The 24,133-nt window shown below is 45.5% G+C and overlaps 1 protein-coding gene across 1 annotated transcript in view; it reads left to right on the forward strand.

The window, feature by feature from the left end:
- Positions 1-3,506: 3,506 nt before the first annotated feature.
- The window catches only part of LOC138292067 (phospholipid phosphatase 3-like), a 52,507-nt gene continuing 31,880 nt past the window's right edge, over positions 3,507-24,133 (forward strand). Inside the window, exons 1-3 of the mRNA XM_069230423.1 lie at positions 3,507-5,342; positions 19,104-19,261; positions 21,398-21,678. Coding sequence (XP_069086524.1) covers positions 5,150-5,342; positions 19,104-19,261; positions 21,398-21,678 — 632 coding nt within the window. The 5' untranslated portion in view covers positions 3,507-5,149. The remainder of the gene's footprint in view (positions 5,343-19,103; positions 19,262-21,397; positions 21,679-24,133) is intronic.

Raw genomic sequence — 24,133 nt, forward strand, 5'->3', positions numbered from 1 at the left:
CTCCCAGACCTCCGGGTCTGCTATTGGGCATCCCACCTAATAGCACTCAATGACTGGGGATATGTAAACCTTGAGAACCCTACTTATGCTCTAGAAAATAAGCAATTTCAAGTGCACCGGTGCACCCATATCAACACTACCTTTATGGAGGTAGGGGAACACGTGGCCTCTTACCTTCTACCCAACTAACTCTAGAGGCATCGGATAGAGAAAACTCCGGTATAGGATGGAAAAAGAAAATCACCAGGGGAAACCCCACTATGGTTGGGTAGAATCCCGAAAGAAATAACTAAATTGAAAGGCTTTACCTCCTGGGACCACATAGGAATTTGCGAGGTGGGAGATTTGCTGGAGGAGGGTGTCTTAAATGCCATTTTCTTCCTTCCAGAAGGAATTCCAACTCCACGACCGACGGTTTTATAAATATTTGCAACTCACACACGCATGGGAAGCTGAAAACATGCCCCCAGACCTCCCTAAATATGCCCCTCCGGAGAGCAGGCTCTTGGTGGAGGAATTACAGGAAAAAGCAGTATCTTACACCTACAAAACGATTAATAACAAAATGCCAGATACCCTCCTAAAATTGAGGGCTACATGGGAAGCTGATATTGGCACATTTGAAGACTTAGACTGGGAGGCTGCACTGATGTTCCCCCGAAAAGTAGCCATCAGAGCCGAGCTACGCCTCTTCCAATTTAAAATCCTACATAGGATTTATTATGATAGGGCCTGCCTCCACAGAATGGGTAGAGCAGTCTCACCAGACTGCTTGTGTTGTGGGAGGAACCAGGGTGACTTCATGGACACACTATGGACATGCCTGGCCTTACAAACATACTAGCACCAGGAGCTTTCAGAACTCACAGCTATACTAGGGATACAGCTGCCGGCCGACCCCAAATATGTTCTCCTAGGAATACCTAATGATGTGGACGAATCCCGGATGAAACCATAGCTGTGCAATATGGGGTTGGTGGTGGCCAAACGAGACCTAGATAGGAGATGGGGAGCTCCCATGGTGCCAACAACTGGGGAGTGGAGGAAAGGAATGGAAATATTTATGGCAGCGGAAAGAATGATTTACAAAAGTAGGGGTTGCCCACGTAAATGTAGTAAAATATGGGGGAGCTGGATTGCATAATATGGACTCGCTACAAATGATGATAAAGCTGCTGTGCCCCCTTTGTAAGCACACTGAAAAATTCACTATTATTTATTATGTCAAGACAATCATGACTGTATTGATGATCTCCCTCTTGATTTTGCTGTTCACCATTGTAAACGCTCTGAAGTCCTATTGTCTGACCGCCACATCTTTATGTTTAACAGGAGTACCAGTTGGTGACCCCTATGTTCACCTTTATGAAAAATTCAATAAAAAACATTTATTTAAAAAAAAAAACTCTGCTCATGTCAGCTCGTCATATGTCTCCATCTGCCTTCCTACCGTTACCTCCGCCCATGCCTTTTCTCAAGCCTTCTTGACAGGCCACCTCCCATGTCCTGTGTCAAGGCAGACCCTAATTTGCAAAATAGTATGTGCCAGGATCAAAAATATTTCTCTGGAGGCCCCTGCAGTTTGCATCACCTACAGTCTCTACCAGTGCTGCCAAATATCATTGCCAACGACACCTATTTACCATTCCAGTCCTGCAAATTTGACAACTTGAACTATACTAGGAGACCCTACACCGGCACCAATTAAGCAGTGTTGAGGATTTCATCCAAAGCCATCTGGCTAAACCCTCACGCATGCCCTGGGACTGCAGCCTCTTTGAAAGTCATGAAAATACTGTTTCCCATACCCACTGCCAGTGCCATCTTTCCCAAGCCCCCTAATATACCTTTCCGATGGCTTGTGGATATGCCCTTTTCAATGTCCTCTTCTAAAGACCCCTGACCATGCCATTTTCTATCATCTGAGCCTAAGCCATGTACATGGCCTAGAGGTGGGTGAGCCACTGAAAGCTCGAACCAGACTTCAGCTGATGCCTGGCTCTGACACCGCTCGAAGTCTTGTTGCAACCTCGAGCCAAGTTCATGTGGCTTCTGCCTGCTTCCTTCTTCCCAGGAAGTGGCCTTACGGTCAGAGCTGCCGAGTGTTCAACTGGGGCAACAGGGTCCAGCCTTGGTGTGGGTCAACATCCTGTGATGCTGGGCAAATCTCGTAATCACCTCTTGCCTATAAACAATGCATGTGTCCTTGTGTATTGTAACTGACGCTCATGTAGAGTGCTTCACAATACCTTTGTGCAATATTTTAAAAACTGCAGAAAAGAGGTCAAAACAAAGCCTTTTCTTAAGCAAAGACAAATAAATACCCATTTACTGGTTGATCTGCCCAACGTAAAAGCAGAAAACCTGGATAAATAGCGGCTTCTTCACTTCAACTGTGTGATCTCAGGCAAATATTTTATTTAACCAAAACTCTTTTTTCATCATTATCATCAAGAAGGCACTTTCAAATATGGGAGTTCAGGCGACCAGTTGTACAAAACTACCACTTTTAATAAGTACTTCTTAGTGTAGTTCTATAAAGTGCCCTGTTAATGTCAAATCCATGTCCATGTGTTAGAGAAAAGCACTTTTTTTTTTTTTTTTAAAGACTCTATTATATTTTATGTGATATTTGCAGAATGATTTACATAGCAAATATTTTCAGTGCTTCGCTCGAGCACTGAAAAAAATCAGACCCAAAGGTACCCACTTCTATCATGACTTCGTTTTAAAAACCTCCGACCATATCCTTTCCTGCGACCTATTCCATGGCCTTTCTACCACTCTCTTCCGATGCCACCTGTGAACGCCCGCCATGCCACTTTGCATGCCCTCTTCCAATCGCCCCTTTCCAAGGCCAATATCTCCTGCCCAGGAGCATGACCTATTTTATCTACTCTCTCCTTGCCCTCTTCTCGTGCTCTGTGCCCATCTCATCTTCCCCTGATCACCCCTTTTGCCCTCTAGGCTCTATTCCTCCTTCTAATGCCCTCTTTTAATACCCGCTTCCCAAATCAGCTGTCCATGTGTTCTCCCCATACTTCTCAATCCTTCTTCCTGCCTCTTACCCCTTTCACTTTACACAATCGTCACGAGCCCTCTACGCATCCTTTCGTCTTCTCTCTTTCTGCCCTTTCTCCATCTCTCGTGTCCCCCCCCACCCCCACTGCTCTCACCCGGTGCTCCATCCCACGCCCCTACTTGCGCCTCTGTCTATCACCCTCTACACCAGCAATCCTGCCCGTGCCACCTTCCTGTGCCCTCTCCGTTCTTCCTTCCTCCTACCCATGCACCCTTCCAGCGCCCCCTGCCCCAGCCTTCTGCCTATGCCCTCTCGCCGTGCCCTCTCCGACTCCTTGCGCGGGAGGGACCTGCTCTGCTTCGGAGCCCCGAGGGCAGCTTTCCCAAGCTGAGCACATGGGACGGGAGGGAGGCGGAGGAAGGGGGCGAGGGGAGGGCTTGGGATGGAAGGAGGGAGGGCGGGGGAGGGACGCTGCTCTCTGTGGAGCTGCAGCGCACTCCCTGTCGGACTGTAGGCAGAACATGCTGAGGAGAGCAGGGCACTCACGAACTTTGCCACCTGAGCCCCCCACTCCCGGAGGACGTTAGGGGCGAGCACGAGACGCCTGACACCCTAGGAGTTGCCTGCCTTCCAGAGGCCCAGCGAGTGCTCCGCTGCAACAGGAGTCTTCTGCTGCCCAGAAACTGCCCCTGAATCCTGCCTTTCGTGCTTCGGGCTCCTGGCAGCCCCAAGCGTTACCTGGCCGTTGCACACGCCTTCTGGAAGTCCTGGAGGGCATTGCGGCATGTGACAGCGGGACATAGCGCCTCGGAGGCCGCAGGAAGAGGGAGGGGTGAGGGTACATGCATGACCACTTGTGTAACCCCTGGAAGAAAGAGAGGAGAGGAGGTGGGGCAGGACCAAAGGAACTGGGGCAGAACGAAAGATTAAGCATTGGCGTAAAAAGAGAGTACAGGGGCAAAGCAGAGAGGACCTGGGACAAACACAAAGGGGGGGGGGGGGGGGGGGTAAGGCGACATACCTGATGCAAGAAAAGAGAGACTGGGAAAGGAAGCGTGGGACAGGGGCAGAAAGGAAGGGTTTTGACAGCATCAGAGTATCGGGGGCAATAAGAAAGGATTTGGGAAAATGAGAGTTGTGCCAGGGCGAGAAATCAGGAGTTAGGGCAACAGCGAGGAACTGGGGAAAGACGAGATGAGCCAGGGTGAGAAGAGTGGAGGAGGACAATAAAAGTGTAACTGGGAAAGGGGGAAAAACTGGGCGAGAAGCGAAAACACTGTGCAAGATGAGACTTCATTGAGGCTGGACAATGATATAATGCAAGGAGAGCAGACCGAGATACCACTTCAATACATTTTGAGTTTCATCGACACCTCTCAATTCGAGCTTGAGATTTTGTCAGCTCCTGGATGGATGTCGAGTTCCCTTGCCCCTCTCATTTGGACACTGTGTATCTTCTGCATTTCCTGTTTGGATATTTGGACCTTTCGGCTCTTCTGAGGTTTTGACTTTCTACAGCACACCTTGTTTGGATTTTTACTTTCTTCAGCATTCTTCAGTTGGATGGTGACTCTCCTTGGAATTAATTGGATCTGGAGACCCTTTGGCATCTCTCACTAGGATGCTGTACTTTGCTACAACTCAAGTGGATGCACATTTTTTTGGCACTTGTCTGAGAATTGTTGAGCTTTATTGACCACCTCTGACTTGGATGTTGGTTTTCTTTGGGTGCTTTCATTTCAATGTTGGGTTTCTTTGCCTCTTCTAAGTTGGATGTTGACTTCCTTAATCATCACTCATGTAGAGATGTCCCATTTCTTCCAAACATTCCATTGGACCTTGGGACGTTTTGCCACCTCTCAGGTGGATTTTGAGGTTCTTCAGCATCTCTGTTAAATGTTGATTTTCTTTTGAAGCTCTTAGTTATGTTTTGGTTTGGTGCAACTTCCTCAAATCGTGCGTCCACATTACACCTCTTGGCATAGTTGTCTAGCCAAGTAACCAGAGGAGCAGAGCTATCTCTTCCAGGATAGGAGTCTCTAGGAGGAGCCAAGAGAGCAGATCTAGGCCTCCTGTGAAGGGGAACAGAGGACTTCAAGAGTCCCCACTCTTGAGTGTTTAAAGGACATGCAGAAGACCAAAGCTGCCCCTTTGTTGGAAAAGCTGGAGCTCCCAGTAGAGAAGCCGGACTGGCAGGGGGACTACAGGGACGTGAAGGTCACAATTGGGGGCCTTGGAAAGGAGACCAAGGACTACAATAAGGAACCTCCTAGGCTGAGGAAGACTCTTGTCTTCACCGACATTGTCTGCCTATTGTTGAGTGAGTATTGCTACAAGGAATTAAATCTGGGTGTATGAAGGATGGATGAGGGGGAAGTTGTATTGCTATGACCGAGTGTCACTGCAATGCTGTAAGCCATAAAAATGCACTTGCACCCCTAACCTCTGTAATCTACACGATCTTCAGCTGCACCCTTCTTTCCTCAGAGCATTGGCTTTAAAAATTCATTGAATGTTTATCTCCCCATCTCTTCTGCTAAAAGCTGCCGATTTAGCGTATTCAAAATCCTTTCCATAAATAACTTTTTTATAATGTCACTCCCGATCCACACTCCTCCTGCCAAATTTGTGACCTTTTAGCTACAGAACGGTCTGCTTCTGAAAAATACAGTCTCTTGTCCCGCCTTTAATCCTGTTATAAATGTTGATGCCTCCGTCCATTCTACTTCCCTTTCTCCACTGGGAAACTATTCACATTTCTAAGCCCCTTCCACAGGTCTTGTGGTTTAAACCAGGTACCATTTTGGCCGCACATTACTCGGCTGTCTCCAGTATGTTCTCCCTGTCCTGGAGATAGGGTCTTGTGAACTGTACACAATACTCAATAGACGACCTCTAGAACTCAACAGAATGTCCCAGCCGTGCTCTGTAGAACTGGACACAAGTCCCAATCGTAGCCTCTGCAGCTGTGCACAGTGCTCATGCTGCCGTTCTACAACACAACATAATGATCCAGTGTGCACAGTGTTCCAGATGTAGCCTCTAGAACAGGAGACAATGTCCCAATTGTAGCCACAAGAAATTGATCCAAATTCCTGTTATAGGCTCGAGAACTGGAACCAAATATCCAGTTGTAGCCTCTAGATAGATGCATGTTCCAGTTAGAACCCTTAGAACAGGAACACGTGTCCCAGTTGTATCCATTAGAATTGCATGCAATACATAAGATTTCTCTCTTGAACTGAACACAGTGCTTTAATTGTCTACTCAAAGGTAAAGACAGTGTTCTAGATATGGCCCCTAGAGCTCAGCACCAACCAGATGTGGTCTCCAGTACAGGTCCTTTCTGCCACTTGGATATGACCTACAGACTCCTGTGTCTGAGCAGAATGTCACCTGTTGTCTCCATTGCGGGAGCCTCTATATATATATATATTCTGTATTTATAGAGCACAAACCTACCCTGCCCAGGGTGCAAGGCAAAGACACAATCAATGTGTTATTGGAGGGGCAGCCGGTTTCCTACAGCGAAAGTGGATTTTGACTGTACATGATGTTGTGTTCTTTATAATGACCTGCGTCTTCAGCTCTTTCTAAACTTGAGCAGGGTAGGGGCAGTCCTAGCTGCCTAGACTGGACTGAACATCTGACTTTTGTATTTGAGTCCAATCTGTCCCGCTGGCTCGAGTATCTAGGCCTTCTGTGGCCACCTAGCTGTAGGGTCAGAGCCACGTCTATTATATGAGCCTAGAGTGAAGCAACAGCTTTTGTATCAGAATGTACCAAGCCTGCCATCTCTAGTAACTGAGTTAAGGTTGACCTGCTAGCTCCAGACAGTCAGCACTGTCTGTCCTGCTGGCTTTCGTATCCAAGCTTACTCTGTCCGCTTAGCTGTAGGGTCAGAGCTGCGTCCATTGTATGAGCCCAGACCAGGGTTCTGCAAAGTCGGTCCTGGAGAGCTGGGTCCATGGCAGATTTTTAGCATATCCACATTTTGAAAAAAGATGTTTCAGAAATCTACATTTTTCTAAATGTGGATATGCTAACAATCTGGCATGGACCGGGCTTTCCAGGAACGTTGCAGAACCCTGGCCTAGACTGACCTGGTGGCTCTTGCATCGGAGTGTGGCCAAGCCTGCCATCTCTAGTACCTGAGCTAAGGTTGACCTGCTAGCTCGGGCAGTCAGCACTCTCTGGTCTGTTGGCTCCGGTCTCCGGCCTGCCACATCTAGCATCCGAACGTCCGTTGAGCCCTCAGGTCTTATCCAAGTGCAACACACCAGCGGCTTTGCCTGAGTCTGCAGCTGCTGGGCATGCAGGAGGCACCAGTACCTGAGCCTTGCCTGGAATGCCGTTTCCAGAATCCAATCAGAATTTGAACTCTTACCTTCATTCTTGAGCATAGTGAATTCTTTCACTAAAAGTTTTTTTTCTCGGACTTTTTTTCCTGAAGACATAGTTTTAGCTGAGATGTTCTTTTTTTTTTTAAATAAAAACAAAGGCCATTACTGTATCGTTATATTTTAATACTCATTTTTATTCGGTCTGTTGGTTTTAGCAGGCATTTTACAGGATGCACAACGGATACATAACATTAGCAGCATAAGCGAGTTAAGTAGGTAGTGAGAATATAAAATGTAACCGATATAATCCTTGAGACGCTCAAATGAACAGGTATATAATTCTAGGTGTGAAAACATATTAGGCTTAATGAAATTGAAGGCGTTTATGAGATGTGAGATCACTGTATCATAATATGTAGGCACTGCACCTTAGGACAATCATCCCAATGAAAAAAAAACATAGCAACAAGTCATAAGTCGCCCAGCTTTTGTATAGAACATACGTAGTTTGTGGGTGGTCATGAGACATAAAGAGTAAATGAAAAGAAGAAGAAAGGGAGAGGAGGCTAGGGGAGGTGGGAAAAGGATAAGAGGAAAGGTAGGGTTGTAAGAGAATCAAGATTTCGGGAAGCAAACTTGAATAAACCAATTTTCCATACCAGCAGGTGATGGGTTCGAAGCTATTCTTAAGAACACTGTAAAACGTTAAAATTGTCGCGATTGTACTCAGACGGTACCTCTCCTTCATATGCTAAATGCTTCATTAACCCGCTATCCTAGTCATCAAGGAGACCTCAATGGTTGATTCTGTCTGCGCCACTTGGTCTTTTTTATATGGTTCAGAAAGTGGACCTGTAATAGGCTAATATGAGCTATGTTTGAGTCACTTGGTGCCAGATTGCACACATGGTCACGTACAGTTATACAGGGGATGCAGTCTTAACATGAGTCTAGAAGTAAATATGTGTCAAGATTATCCATGGTGATATCACCTTTTCGTCCAAGGACCAGAAAAGTACCCTATGTGCAGAGTGTTGTAGTTCATGTGTAGCTAGGTTTGCTCCACTCTGTGAAGATAGGTTTCCCATATATGGTCAAATGTAGTCATCTAATTGTTAAATTCTTATGTGACCTGCTTATGAGCAATCCTTGCTAGTTTGGTGAACCAAGGGTCTGTTGTGGGCATGGTTGCTTGCCTCCAAGAACAAGGGATGCAGATTTTAGCAATGCCTTTGCGGGCGCCAACCATCTGTGCAAATGTATATCTAGAGAAGGAAGGTCTGCCACATAATGAAACTGTGCCAATTGTGCAGAGGGTGTTATCTGAACTTAAGACCCAGCATGCATCCTGCCAATAGTGGGCTAAATCATTGAAAGACCACAAAATATAAGCTATGTCGCATTAGCCTGGGACACATTGGCAGTGAGTATCATGGGGGAGTAAGACAGCTTTACTAACATCCCATAGAGGCCAAAAGCAACCCTCCATTCTTCTGAAAGTAGTCAAATAGGGAGTAGGGAAGCGGGGAGAATATAAAACGGATTGCCCCATCAGCATCTAAGGGTGTCTATAGCGCCAGAAGTGCTGTGCTACCCCGTTCTCTCACTGCAGGTCCTAAAAGTCCCTAAACTCCCCATTTGTCAGCAGTTGCCAAATGTCTAGACCCTACCCGTGCCCCAATTAGTCTCTTCGTGTCCTATAGTTTCCGATGATTGGGGCTGAGGCATGTACGTACGGGTCTAGTTTCAATAGTTAATGGCACTTTTCCCATAGTTACACCATACAGCCCATAATGGGGTGGGTGACTGTAGGGCTGGTAGACTGGCAGCACTGATTCCAAGCACTGAAGGGCGCATCGCTCTGGTCTGGTCCTAATAGGCTTTAGCGGCGTTTGCAGGAGGAATTTAGCTAACTAAGAGAGATGTTCATAGTAATACATCTCCATTTGGGGCAGTCATGGATCCATATAAGTCATGTGCATCTATAAAGCCTGCGGTTTTAGCCTAGGTTTTCCACCTCCCCCCCCCCCAATACACACACACACAAATACATACATGAATCACTTTGACGTTGTATTTCTTCAAAAAAGAGACTTCATTTTTTTTTTAAGCCATGCACGTTTCAATTAAAAAAAGGGTAGTTTTCATAGGAAATCCATTCTCATTTTCCACACAACCCTAACACTGGGCCTAGTCTTATCTGCTAATGCCAAACTCTGAAGCCTAGCCTGATCAGCCAGCAATGCCTTTAACTAAAGTCTTACCAGCACGCTCAAAATCCTGGGCCTAGCCTAATCGTCCCCATGCTAAGCTCTGAGTCTTGCCTGACCTGCAACCTTGGGCCTAATCTGGCAGCACCAGCAGGGGCGTAGCTTCAAGGGGGGTGGGGTGCTATACCTCCCTAATAAATGTATTTTCTGATAAGTAGTTGGGTAGGGATCTTTTCAGTCCGGTCTGATGAGATGTCTGCCGGATTTCACCAGGATTTGTTACATACATTCAGACAAAAACGCACACACACTCTCTCCCTCTCAGTTTTTAAAGTTATCAGAAATACTGGTAAATTAACCAATGATTGTGTTTTCTCTCACTTAGTACCCATGCTAATTCGCATTCCTCTCTCTTTCCACTGCCCCTTAGGCCCCTGCCAAGTACCCTGCTTGTATACTGTATTTAAATGCCAGCGTGATTGTCGGAAAATCGGAAGCTTACCCCACACAATCTTACTAACCAAGCTAGGGCCCTGGGCACCAGACTTTAAACCTACCCTGATTTGTCTGGGCCTAGTGTGATGAGCCAGCTGCAGAGTGAGCGAAGCCTGACCTGCCAAGATTTGGGTAAATCTATTAAAAGCACCTACACAATGTATATCAAGGTGCACCCCATTAGTTGTCATGTCGCCATAGGCCTGAACTCACCAAAATCTTGAAATATACTTGTGTGACGTCATGAGATGTTCAAAACCCTGTCATCACAGGAAGTGTCGTCATTGGAAGGGAAAGCACATTCATTGAAAAGACTGAAATAACTTCAGTATTCTGTAGCTGATACTGAGGTCTGTTTTAGATTTAAATGGAGAGTGCCAGCCCCTGCTTGTATTGCTGTGATAAATGTAATTGGTCTATACAAGCTTTTTCTTTCTTTCTGTGTTTTTTATTTGTTTTTATTACGTTTTAAAATGTACAACAAAAAGTGTCTCTCCAAGGTCCCCTGCAGTGTGCCAATTATAGAATCTAGTCACATTCATAAGTCCCACTTAGTAGTATCACCTACTAGTAGTACCAGCTCTTGACAACAATTCTATTGTATGTTTAATGGGACCAAACCTGCACTCATCAGAGTGCTGATAAAGTGACTCTAAGCACTAGCCTTTACCCAGCACTTGGAAACATCAATCCCATCCCACATTGCAAATCTTTTACATGGCATGCCCAAATCAATGAGTGGGCACATCAATAAATGACAGACACTTTGCACCTTTTTGAGAATCATCCTACAGTTGTTAACCTTTAATACTGCTTGCGAATGGCAGGAAGCGTACTTAATATGAGAACCCTTTCCTTCTTCCACCTGACCAACCCCTGCCCCTGCTGGCCTTTCCACGTTTTGGTACTGGTGGGACAGGCTCGAAAACGTTATCAGAATAAGCCTGCCAAAAGGCCTTGCCTTGAGTGTGTCTGATCCACAGAGGCTTGGTTGAAGAGTGCCTCCCACACAGCCATGGCTCTTGGCAGCAGTGGTAGCTCTCAAGATTTTAAACGGTGGTAGCACGTGTCTAGCATTGTGTGGCGCGGATGATCACCAGTGTGGGATGCATGCATTTTTTAAAGAGATATAGTAATGTGTGCGTCTGACGTCAGTGCAGTGCTGCACCAGATGACAACTTACTTTAAGTATATATGGCTTGATCACATAAAGTCAGTTTGGGTACTGTAAGGCATGATTTATAGCAGTGTAGGCTGATTTGGGTCCTAAGGTGTTGGAATTAGTATCTGGATTTCGCCGATACTAGCAGACTTCGCCACACACTGTCTCAGTTGTTTAAGTATGTGAATGAATCTGTCTAACTCAGTAACAGCATACACCACCACAAAAATACAAGGACAAACAGAAGGTCGCCCAATAGGATCACTTTCAAGTACTCCTAGTCTCAACTCAAATCATCAAATGAAAAGGTAAAGTTAATGGACAGTTCCTTGTTAGAAGCAACAAGGAAAAACGAGTTTATTATAGAAATGCATTTTCCAAAGTGTAAAATTAAAAAAACACAGAGTTAGTGATGGCAAGTATTCACACACCAACGCTTTTCCACACCCCAATACTAGGCCAACGAAAGGGCAAGACAGTAGCATCACCACAAAACACAACAGCTCGATAACACAACCAAAATGTAATTGAGTTCAACTACAGAACAAAACACAGCAGAACAGTAACCACAATAAAATAACAACAAACAAAACACCACAGAAGCCGAAACAAAATACAACACAACACAACCACAGCACAAATCAATGTCAGCACAAAGCATACCACAACCTAACATAAAAACACAACATGCCAATCAAACCTAATACAGCAACACAGTTGAATTATTGTGCTTATCTGTGTTGTTTTTTGCTGGTGTGTTCTACTTTGTTCTGTTTTGTTTTTGCATCAGCATGCTCTGTTGTATTGATTCATGCTGTTAGCTCTAATGTCCAGCGGTTTTATGTTGAAGTTTTATTGTTGGGTTGGTGTGCTCTTTAATTATGCTGTTATGTTGTTTTGTGTGTTGTTATTGTGTTGGTGTACTGTTGTGTTGTCTTAGTCCTTTATTGTGTAATGTTGTGTAATGCAATGTTGGTATGTTCTTGTATTCTACTGGTACTATACAAATATGTAGTACTGTACTGTAGTATCGTTGCTGCTTTGCAGCTATGCTGTATTGTTGTGTTGAAGTATTTTGTTAATACTGTATGTACGGTATTTTTGTTTATGTGTTGACCTGTTTTGGTGCTGTAACGTGCTGGAACGCGTTGGTGTGCTCTATTGTCTACATGTGTCGTACTGCCTTTAGGTTTTGTGTGTATTGCAGCTTTATTGTATTTGTTGCTGTGCAGGTGTTATGTGTTGTATTGCAATTGTGCTACGATTTTGTAGCTGTATTGTTATGCGGTTCTGCTCTGCTGTGTTGCTCTTGTGGTATGCTATCAGTACCTCACAATACCTCGACTTTGAACCAGTTTATGTGACAGGGTGATAAAAAGAGTATGCATCACACCTTGTGCTTTTTATCCCTCCTCCCGGACATAGTGGTCCAGATGTGCTAAGGAGTTTGCATCAACAGAAAGCAATGCTAAGCAGGGCAAATGGGCGAATGCTATTAAATATCCAGTGGAAAAAAAGGGTTTTATGTTGAAAGGTGTCTATTAGTGAGCACAGCAACAGCTTTGCTCTGCTTTGTATCCTTTTACATCAAGGGGGCGTTACTGGAGCACTTCAGAGCAAACTCCTATCGTTTTTGACTCAAAGCCCAATCTTATAAGATCGCCAGGCTGGGCTACGTGTCAAAAACTAACGCCTACTTCTAGTAGGAGCAAACAAAGAGAACTGTATTCATTTCTCCAAAAAGAACAATGCATTGCATGTTTGCAGCAGTGCACAGCACGTATTCAGTGCGTGGGAAACTTAAGAGTTTGCCTTCCAAAAGGAATTTTTAAAAATGGGCATGTTTCCAGTACAAATCCTATGCTAGACAGTGCACGTTCACCTTTGTACTATAGTGCGAGGATGGCATCACAAAAGAGAACCATGTTAACATGCTGGTGCATTGGATGGCATCAGCAACAGGCCTATCGTAGTTGATATGACTCTGTGCTGAGCACCCTTGCACAACAGATAGGAGCGGCTCACAGTACTAAATAGGGGTGGGGAGGCCAAGGCACGGGTGGTGGTGGGGAATTCTTTTTTTTTTTTAAACGTACCTTTGTCGTCGCCGTCACCACTGCATCACTTCTCTCCTGCAGGCAGGCACAGGCTCCCAGCCTGCCCTGCGGCCAATCCTGACGCTGCCCAGAGCAGAGTCAGGATTGGTTGTGGGCACCCAGCCAGGGCGGTCCCAGGCAGACTGGGAGCCTGTGCCTTCTCTCTCCAGCCTGGCAACACAGTGCCGGACTGGAGAGAGCCTACTGCGTATGTGTGTTTGGCCGGGCCGAGACAGCTGGCCGAACATACATGCGCAGTGAGGGGGAGTGCTGTGCACTCCTCCTCAAAAACGATGATAAACATAGTTTATTATTGTTTTTTAGTGAAAGGTTTGCAGCTACTGCTGATGGTGTGGGGGGGGGGGGGGTAGCACTCTGGAGGAGCCTCATCTGACAACAGAGTGCAGCAAATTTGGCCGCTGCATTTAAAAACTAATAAATCTGGGCCATAAAGTGCTAAACAACTTTTCTTATCTGTCCCATAGTTGTGTAATGATAATACATTATGAGTCACAAACAGAAAATATACCTCCAGGTAACACGTTTCTATCCTGATAAGATAGCACAGAGAATAGAATGCCAACTGCAAACATTTGTAAGTAACACATAAAGCATATGTTTATATCCTTGCAGGTATTCGCAAATTCTTTCATCCTTCTCTGCTAATAAATATACACTATTGATTTCAGTCATACTTAATACCAATTAGTAAGTGCTAAAATATAAATTCAGTTTGTAATGTATTTTCAATAAATGGTGATTACTAGCGTAATTACACACACCATCAATGCACTTCCATATTTACACCCGGTGTCTTGAAGGCTTCATGTGGTGGTTGAGAGGTCTGCCTCTATTCTGCTTGCCCGCATAGGGCAGCCCTGTCAAGTTTCCTAGGTCCATGCTGATGTGTTGCTCCAGTCCAGGTTATTTTTTTGAATTCTGAGTCTTGTAGTGATGTTTTTTCCATTACAAAAGAGGGCTAGTAGTCCCGGAAATCTGGGGAACTAGGCAGCTATGAGAGGGAGCAGCCAGGAGCACAATGTGCCCAAGTCGGTGCTCTTTTGCACTGAGTGCATTCAATTCACTGAGGAGGAAGAACTGGGGCAGCATGAGCTGCCTTGGTAGAGCCACCCTTTCTTGGGAAGGCAGTTATTTATGGATAGCAGTTTATATGTCTCTGTGACCAAAGCTGTTAGTGCCTGACTCACTTCTTCTGCCACCACTCGGCTGACCTGACTCTCCACAGTGCACGGACTAACCAGGAGCCATTTGCAACGCCTTTTGGCATGAATGAAACCCAGAGGGCTCATGGCAGCCCCACATTGCTGGAAGCCTGGTTTCAAACATAACTTATTTCTCTATGGTAATTAATGCCTCTATTTTGTCATTTCTAAGCACTGTAAACTGCAGGGGTTACAACTACAGGATGTAACTCTATTCAATGTATTTACCTTGGAATAACAGGTCTAACTACTACAAGATGTAATTGTACTCAATGATCCATTTCAGAAGGATGAAAGGTTGGTGTGACAAATCTGATGCATCACGATAAGCTAACAACCTACGGGCATATTTATGGGAAAGTGGTGCAGTGCAGCGCAGCAATTCACCTTGCTGCACTGCACATTCCTAACCTTTCCCCCTGCACTGGTGGCACCTTCTTGCACAAAAACAATCCTGTGAGGCATTTCCCTCTTTCTATGTGTGCTGCAGCAGAACACATAGAGTAAGAAACAATGAGAAGTAGAGATATTTTTCCCAATTACGCCTCCCCTGGGAAAGCATAAGACTTTGGCATATTCCCAGGTTTACAAATTCTTGTCAATCTGGAAATGCGTCAAAAACTATGGGAGTTGCATGGGAACACCCATTCAATGTCCATGGAATGCCTTCCCAGCACAGAGTAATGCAATGCAGTGATGTGCGCTTGGTTGCATTACTCCAGATTTTAGGAGCCATTCAGAGCCAGACAAAGGCCCAGATTTAAGAGGGCCAAGCGCCTCCTTGAGCCACAGTAGCATAATTTGTTTTACCCGAATGTGGTCCCCAACGAGGCCAAAACCGCAGCCCCAGATTTACAAAGTGGCGCAATGCATGCATTGCGCCACTTTGCAACCCCTTGCGCCACATTATGCCTGCACCTGCAAGGGAGGTGTTCCCCCGTTAGGGGGACCGCAAAAATGGCACAGTGGAATCTAAGGAATTCCACTGCATCATTTTTTGCAGCTACTTTTAACGCCTGCAGAGAGCAGGCATTAAAAAAGGGGCATACCATTGCTTTCAATGGGCCCCTATGTACTGTGCAGGATTAGTGCCAACATTTTCAGTAGAGTCAAAAATGTTGACGCTATTGCCCCTACCCTGCGCCATGGTGTGCCATATATTAAATACGGTGCACACATGGTGGAGGTAGGGGGATGCTAAGGGGCGCAAGAAAAGTGGTGCTGCATTGGATGCAGCGCCACCTTTCTTAAACCAGGCCCTAAGTGGCTTTGCTTGCTTTAAAAATCTGATTTAAGGTTTGCAGCGCTCTTGCACCACGTTGTGTGAGCGATGCAAACCGGGTCATAAACGTGGCCTTTAGTATGCGTTCTGCCTTTAGCCCTACAGTACCTCTACATGGCATAAGGAGCAGTGGAGGGTCTTTAGCCCAGCCAGCAATGGTGTTCCTCGCGTTACAGACAGTCGCCACACCCCTCCTCCCTTCAAGCTGCTGTTCTGAGGTACAGTTCAACTCCCAGCGAAGGCCAGATTTGCTGAAAACACCCTTACTGCGGACTACCATGCTCGCTGTTCAAGGGGCGCTGAAATTCAGAGTAAATCGCCCCACTGTGAACTAAAGGAGAACTAGGGTACTGCTTTAGAATGGGGTATTTACATGGCGATACAGCACCTCGAGGCAGGGCCATGAACCCCTCTAATGACGTACACGGACTCTGCGCACGCGCCGCACACTTTAGCTGAACTCTACCAGGCATGTGAAATCTTGTCCGTTTGCGACAGCTGTTGAGAGACGACCTGAGATATTGATGTTAACGTGACGACAGTCGGCCTCGCGCTTCTTAAAAGGCCCTGACCCGAATACAGACCAGCTTGAAGTTGGTAGATTTCCCAGCACGTCCGGCTTCGGTGTGGAATCAGACGTACGAGTTAGTCGTGACTCTCCTCAAATGAGTACTGCCCGGCAATGTAGGCACAGAGGCATTTACAATAGAAGCCGCTGCGATTGTTCCCATAATATCTTTTTATAAATAACTTGACCACTGTAGTACTGCAAACGACGCTCATTGGAATGTTGGCAGCTGGGTACTTGGGCAAATACAGTGTGTCGCGCCCACTTGGAAATGTCGGAAAGGTCGGACTCATCTGGTCACGGACAAGTGCAAGTCTGGGTGTCACTTTAGGGTTTGTTTGTCATCTACTGAAAGGGATGCTTGGCTTCATTGATTAATCATGGGAATTATGTGGCAGCCATTGTGTAAATTTTTCATATGGGCATTCAGCTTGCTATCTCATGACATCAATCGGTCAGTCAGTGATGTCCTTCAGTAGGCTCAGAGGTCGGACAGTTACTTTCAGATGGATCTTGGGGTTGGGACAGTGTGCAACCCTGTGATGGACATTAAATCAGTCTATGACCTCCTGTTGTAGACATGAGGGACAGCCTCTTGTCTCCTAAGCCAGATGTTAACTTCCAGGGATGTAATTTTGGTCCACCTGTGATCTCCATAAACGGACCACAAGTACAACTTGTGACCTCCTACATAAACAGTGGATCAAGTCTGCGACCCCCTGATATGGACGCTGGGTCAATCTGTGACCTAAGGAACAGAGTTGAACACGGACAAAAAATCGGCCCAGGCACCAAAATAAAAGGGGCCCCTGTAAGTGTACTAGATAGCTGGAAAAGTGGCCCCTGTTTGCAAATCAGACTAGTTTTGAATTTGAAAAGGCACTCTGTACGGGTATTTTGCAAGGTATGGTAGACTGCATGCGTTTGTATTTAGTGGACGAAATGCTTCTTGCAATATCAGTTAAATCAACATTAAAATACGGCCCACTTGGTGTTAAATAGGTCCACAAACTGGTAAAAATGGCCCACACACTGATCTGTTGACCAGCCTGTCGGCCCTGCATTGCCTAATTGCCCTATAGGCCAGTCCGCCCATGTTTAGGAGATGGACAGAGGTTAAGCTAATGAGCTTCAGAGTTGAGTATTAGGTCAGTCTTTAACCATCTGAGAGACAAATAGTGACCTCATAGGATGGAATGTGGGTCACTCTGCAACCTTCTCACATGGATACAGAGGTTAGTCCGTGACCTGGTATGGTCCCTGGGCCAGTAAATATCCTTAGATGACCAATGCGGGCAGTGTTTATGTGTCTCAGTCTTTATTTGAATTATTATTGTTTTATTACACATATTTGAAAAGCACAGACCTACGAACATGGGCAGCAGGTCACTTCACAATTGCCAGAAAATACACTTAAAACAAGATCAAATCAAATCAAATCATTAGCATTTATAAAGCGCGCTACTCACCCGTGCGGGTCTCAAGGCGCTAGGGACAAAGGGGGTGGTTATCGCTGCTCGAACAGCCAGGTCTTTAGGAGTCTCCGGAAAGCGGAGTGGTCCTGGGTGGTCCTGAGGCTGGTGGGGAGGGAGTTCCAGGTCTTGGCCGCCAGGAAGGAGAAAGATGGGTTCATATGAACCGTTCTGTAGCAAAGAACAGTGAGAAGGAGGTTTCTTTCCAGGAGAAGAATTGAGAAACGTAGTGAAGTTAAAGAAATGAGAGTTCATGGAGAGAACATTAGAGTCTTACAGAAACGCTTTTATAGGAAAGGTCATCAGATTTCTTCTGAAATGAAGCAGGAAATAATTCGATCTGATATCTTCAATCGTATTGGAAGCTAGACAAGAAACGTGATTGATCATTTCAGTTTTCCCTACTTTTTAGATTTCCAGCATCAGATGTGATTTGTTCCTTCTGCTTCTTTCTCCTGCAGTGAACAACAGCTGTGTATTTTTTTAGTGGGACGACAGAAGGGAATATGTTTTATAGTTTAAGCATGCTATCTTAAATTGTATTCTGGCCTTCAGGGCCAACCTGTAGAATCCGCTCAGGGTGGATGATGAGGTCTGATTTCTTTTCTCTTCTAACAAGACATGCACCTGCATTTAAAATAGCTCTGTCTGCTGCGAGAATATTTTGAGTAGACCAGCGAGTAAGACATTCCCATTTTTGCATGTGAGAGGGCGAGTGCTTCTATGGTGCTCCTGAAATCACCACCGAAAATAGATGGTTTCATCTTCCCTAAAAGGAGGCGCTGGAATTGATTGACACTATGGTTGGGTTTTGGGCGTCTGTGAGGGACAGTAAGTCAGTGTGTGTTCTTGTCAGATGGACTTTGGGCTGAGATCACTCTATGCTTCCCCGTAACCTCATCAGATGGACACTGAGGTCATATATGACCTCTTGAGAAGGACACTGTGGTTATGCTGTGTATTTCTCAGATGGACACAATGTACGCTTTGCGTGCTCTTGTATAATGCAGTTGATGTGTGTGACCTCATTAAATAGACAATGAGGTCACTCCATATTCTCCTCAAATGGGCAATGAGGTCTGTCTCTGGCCAAGTAAGAAGGGCCCTGTGGACTGTGTGTCTTTCTGGTCAGTGTGTGGCCTTCAGAGGTTTGTTGCTTCATGAGCATGTTTTCTGAAATTTTAGTCCTGTGCAAAAGGTGTGTTTACTAAAGTTGTACTTTGATTCCAGCCTCCATACCTTTCTTCGTGTGTGAGCTGGGGTTCATAGGACCCGTGCGCAGGGGGTTCTACTGCCACGATGACAGCATCAAGTACCCGCTGTTGGGCCAGGAGACCGTGTCTGACACTATGCTGATCAGCGTGGGCATCATGGTGACAGCAGTGTCGGTAAGTGACTATGGTTAGATATGCTCGTACTCTCTCTACCCTGTACATACCATGCGTGGGATTGTGTACTTATTGTCTATGACCATGTGTCACATGAATATGATGCACATATTACCAAGCAGGGATTGATGTAATGCCATGTGTCCTCCAGTGTGCGTGAAGGCCTGTGCCCCAAGCCCCTTAGATCCTCCAACAGATTCCCCTCTAGAGATTATTTATCAGAGTAATAGAGTATCAATACGCCTTCTCCATTGAGCACCGAGCGTGAGACATTTTGCCAATCATAGCTGGTGTACTAATGTCCCTCTTTGTTGAGCAGTTTGCTAAGGGTAGAATGTCTTTACAATAGGAAGAGAATTACCCCTTTGCTGCATTGACCACCCTGAGAGTGAGCCCTCCTGAGTATAACATTCCCAGCCCTGCGTTGGTCAGTCCTGCTGCAGATTATTATAAAAGAGAGTCGTTTTAGTACTAACTACTGGAGTATTAGTATTTCTAGTTCCTGCGAGGATGTCCTCCTAGCAATAAAGCTTGTTGTGGCAATACCATTTCTGCATACCTTGTGCTGAAAAAGATACTTTTTTGCTGTAACAGTTGGGGTGTTAATACATTCCTAGCACATAGGTCGCTTTCTGCTGGAGTTCTTTGGGTGGTCACATTTCGAGTATTAACACCGTCTTTGCAGCACAGCTTGCTCTCTGAGAAAATCCAACTAGGAGTTTCAGCAGGAGTATCAATGCTGCTCATTCAGGAAAGTTCACCATGGATTTGAGTCCTTATTTAAGGAACAGCTAGATTAAATCCCCTCCTTTTTACACAGATCCCATGGAAACTTAGCGCAACCGAAATTAATACTTTTCATATTAATACTGTTTCTTGAACGAATATCGTGAGTGCTTTCTGATCTAATTGTGCAATACTGACACCATGGAGGATGGTATTTTTGTGAGTAATATCGAGGTTTAAAAGGCCCACCTTCCACTGGCCTTTGAGACGTTTTATTAGACAGAATAAGAGACTAGTAATATTCCTCTTTTCTTTCTGGTGCCCCGTGAGAGAGTGTGTTTGCAGTAGTAGTTGGAGTATTAACAACCCTCCTTTCCCCTCACACCTCAATACTATCCCTACTTCTCCACAGTCTACAAGATAAGAGAGTTTTTTCAGCAGTATCAGTCAATATATTAATACGACGCCTTCATCAAAGACTGTCCTGTGACAGAGTTGCCCACCCGCTACTTTAAATGCACATTGCCTGAGAGAGATTCTTTCAGGAGTAACATTCAGAATATGTATACATGTAGTACCAGACAGATCACTGTCTTTACCCCGGAAGTGGGACATGAATAACTCATCCTCTAAGGAAGGTCCACTTTGCACTCATGGCTTGTGTATTAATACCGTTTCCCCACTGCAAATCACTATTTGACAGAATCTTTTGGGATAACGGCTGGAGTATTAATATCTCTCTGCCGCAGATTGCCATTTGATAGTCTTTTTGGCAGAAACAGTGGTAATTTAGTGCCTGCTTTCGCTCATAGATTTGCATGTGAGAAGGTTCTTTCGGGGCTAGCTCTTACAATGTTAATACCCCCTTTGTCACTGACCACTAGAGCAAAGAGCCCTTGAATATTTGAAATATTAATACCCATGAATCCCCATTGATTGTCCTTAATAAGAGACATTCTGGCATTGAGATGTAATATATTTATTCCACCTCTGTCTATGATGATCCCCTGTGAGAGAGCCCTTTATTCTGTGGAAAGGTCATGGTGGGAACATTGGTGCCCTTCCTTTCCTAATACTACTCCTTCATTAATCGTGTACGAACAGAGTTCTTTTGGGATTCACATATGGAGAGCTAATAACAATAGCTGCGTTTCCTCAGAGATCGGTGTGGGTGATAGTCCTTTTGAGACTAACATTTTAGCTCCTGTTAATTATTACTCCTTCCAAAGGACATCCTTGGTAGAGAATTGTTTTGATAGCAAGATGTCACCAATTAAAATCACTTTTTCTCCAAGGGAAAAAGTCGTTTTCGGAGTATCACTTCACTTAATAATATCACTTCTCCTCCCAGATCTCCCTGAGTGATAGTCAGTTTGGCAGTAAAATTTGATGTTTTAATATTCCTCACAGATCGCCCTGGGAGAGAGCTACCGGATCCGCTTCCTCCACCAGAGATCCAAGTCCTTCGTCTCAAATCCTTATGTGGCAATCCTATATAAAGAGATTGGCGCCTTCCTGTTCGGGTGCACTGTGGGCCAGTCCCTCACCAACATCGCCAAGCTGTCCATCGGGCGCCTTCGGCCACACTTCTTGGCAGTGTGCCAACCAGACTTTACTCTCTTGAACTGTTCTGTGGGGTATGTGGAGAATTACAACTGCACCGGAATTCCCTCAGCAGTGAAAGAGGCAAGGTATGGAAAACTCTTTTTCGTAGGGTATACATGGACCCTGGCTTAGCATTCATGCTAGGTATGCCTTGTCTATAGGGCACACATGGACCACAGCTCAGCAGACACACGCAGATATGGCTGGACCGTATACTTAATGTACACACAGACACTTGGTTGGCATGCACAAGCACACCTCACTCTTATATCTGCCCCTCACGTTGTCCACTAGATCTACATGGACACCTGATTAGCATTAAGACAAGATATCCATGGACCTTGTTCATAGAGTATACAGGGACCAGGATTAGCACACAGTCAATTTACAGGTGGTCTGTCCATAAATTGCACATATATCCTGGCTAGACACGTGCTCCAGAAGATGCCCCTTCTCTACAGGATCAAGGTGGTCATATGGACTCCTGCTTTTCACACACAGACGTGTGTATTTGGTGTTGACACAGATAGGTAAATCGTGTGGTACAGAAATGGATGGGGACTGCTGTCATGCTGATCAGGCATGGATGCGAGGCTGATCAGTGGAAGACTGGAACCTCTTAGTTTACTGATGTCGAATTGGTGAATGGTGTTTGGGTGTCTGGTAGCTAAATGATTGTGGTTGCTGGATTGCAGGCTAGGTATTTGCAAGGGGGAGCCTGGTGCCTTTACTGGCAAATGACAACATTGCAACTGCAGAAGGGAGTCTGGTGGCTGGTCATTGAAGGAAGGTGACTCATGAATGGAAAACTGGTGGATAGTCAATCAGACAATAGTGGCTTTGAGATGTGTCTGCTTACTGGTAAATTGGTGCCTCTTGGCTTGAGACTTGAGCCTGGTGTCTGGTAGACAGAAAACTATGGATTGGTGAATGGAAGGTTTGTGAGTAGTAACTGGCAGATAGGAGCCCAGAGACTTTCACGTTGAAGTCTGATGACTGTTAGAGTCTGAGGATGGGTGAATGGGAACAATGTGAGTGGCAGGTGGGAATCTAGTGACTAGCAGGTGTGAGCCGTTAACTGGCAGGTAAGAGCCTGGTGACTGGCAGGTAGGAGTTTGCTGTCTGTTTGATTAGACCCTGGTGACAGAATGTTAGCAGCCTTGGAATTAGACTCTAGTGACAGAATGTTAAGAGTCTTGGGAATATACCCAAGTGAGAGAACGCCCGGAGCCCTGGGATTAAAGGCAGGTGGGAGAATGTTAAGAACCCTGAGATTAGACCCTGGTGGCAGAATGTTGAGAGCCCTGTTATTAGACCCTTATGACAGAATGTTAGGAGCCCTGAGATTAGATCCTTACGACAGAATGTTAGGAGCCCTGAGATCACACCCTGGTGGCAGAATGTTAGGATCCCTGGAATTAGAGCCAGGTGACAGAATGTTAGGAGCCCTGAGGTTAGATAGGTGACAGAATATTAGGAGCCCAGAGATTGGACCTTGGTGGGACAATGTTAGAAGCCCTGAGTTTAGACACATCTGACAGAATGTTAGGATACCTGGGATTAGAGCCAGGGAGAGAATGTTAGGATTCCCTGAGATTAGACAGGTGGCAGAATGTTAGGAGCCCAGAGATTCGACCCTGGTCAGAGAATATTAGGAGCCCTGTTATTAGACCCTAATGCCAGAATGATAGGAGCCCTGAGATTAGATCCTTATGACAGAATGTTAGGAGCCTTGAGATTACACCCTGGTGACAGAATGTTAGGATCCCTGGGATTAGAGCCAGGTGAGAGAATGTTAGGAGCCCTGAGACAGAATGTCAGGAGCCCAGAGATTGGACTCTGGTGAGAGAATGTTAGGAGCCCTGAGATTAGACCCATTTGACAGAATGTTAGGATACCTGGGATTAGAGCTAGTTGACAGAATGTTAGGAGCCCTGGGATTAGACACTGGTAACAGAATGGTAGGAGCCCTGGGATTAGACGTGGTTAAAGAATGTTAGAAGCCTTGAGATTAAACCCTGTTGAGAGACTATTGGGAGCCCTGAGGTTGGACTCTGATGAAATCATGTTAGGAGCACTGAGATTAGACCTGGTGAAAGAATGTTAGGAGCCTTATGGCAAGAACCTGGTGAGAGTATGTTAGGAGCCCTGGGATTAGAGTCAGGTGACAGAATGTTAGGAGCCCTGGGATTAGATTTTGGTGACAGAATGTTACGAGCCCTAGTATTAGACCCTGGTGAGAGAATGCTAGGAACCCTGAGATCAGGCCCTGAAGTCAGAATGCCAGGAGCCCTGAGATTAGACCATGGTAACAGAATGTTAGAAGTCCTGGAATTAGACCCTGGTTCCAGAATGTTAGGAGCCCTGAGATTAGACCACGGTAACAGAATGTTAGAAGTCCTGGAATTAGACCCTGGTGCCAGAATGTTAGGAGCCCTGGCGTTCGACCATGGTAACATGGAGCTCTGGGATGAACACATCTGTCGCAGCAGTGGATAGCAATGTGTAATGTTAGGTCTCGGCTTCTTTGTGGAATAGCAG

This window comes from Pleurodeles waltl, chromosome 4_2, assembly GCF_031143425.1.
Source record: "Pleurodeles waltl isolate 20211129_DDA chromosome 4_2, aPleWal1.hap1.20221129, whole genome shotgun sequence".
NCBI lineage: Eukaryota > Metazoa > Chordata > Amphibia > Caudata > Salamandridae > Pleurodeles > Pleurodeles waltl.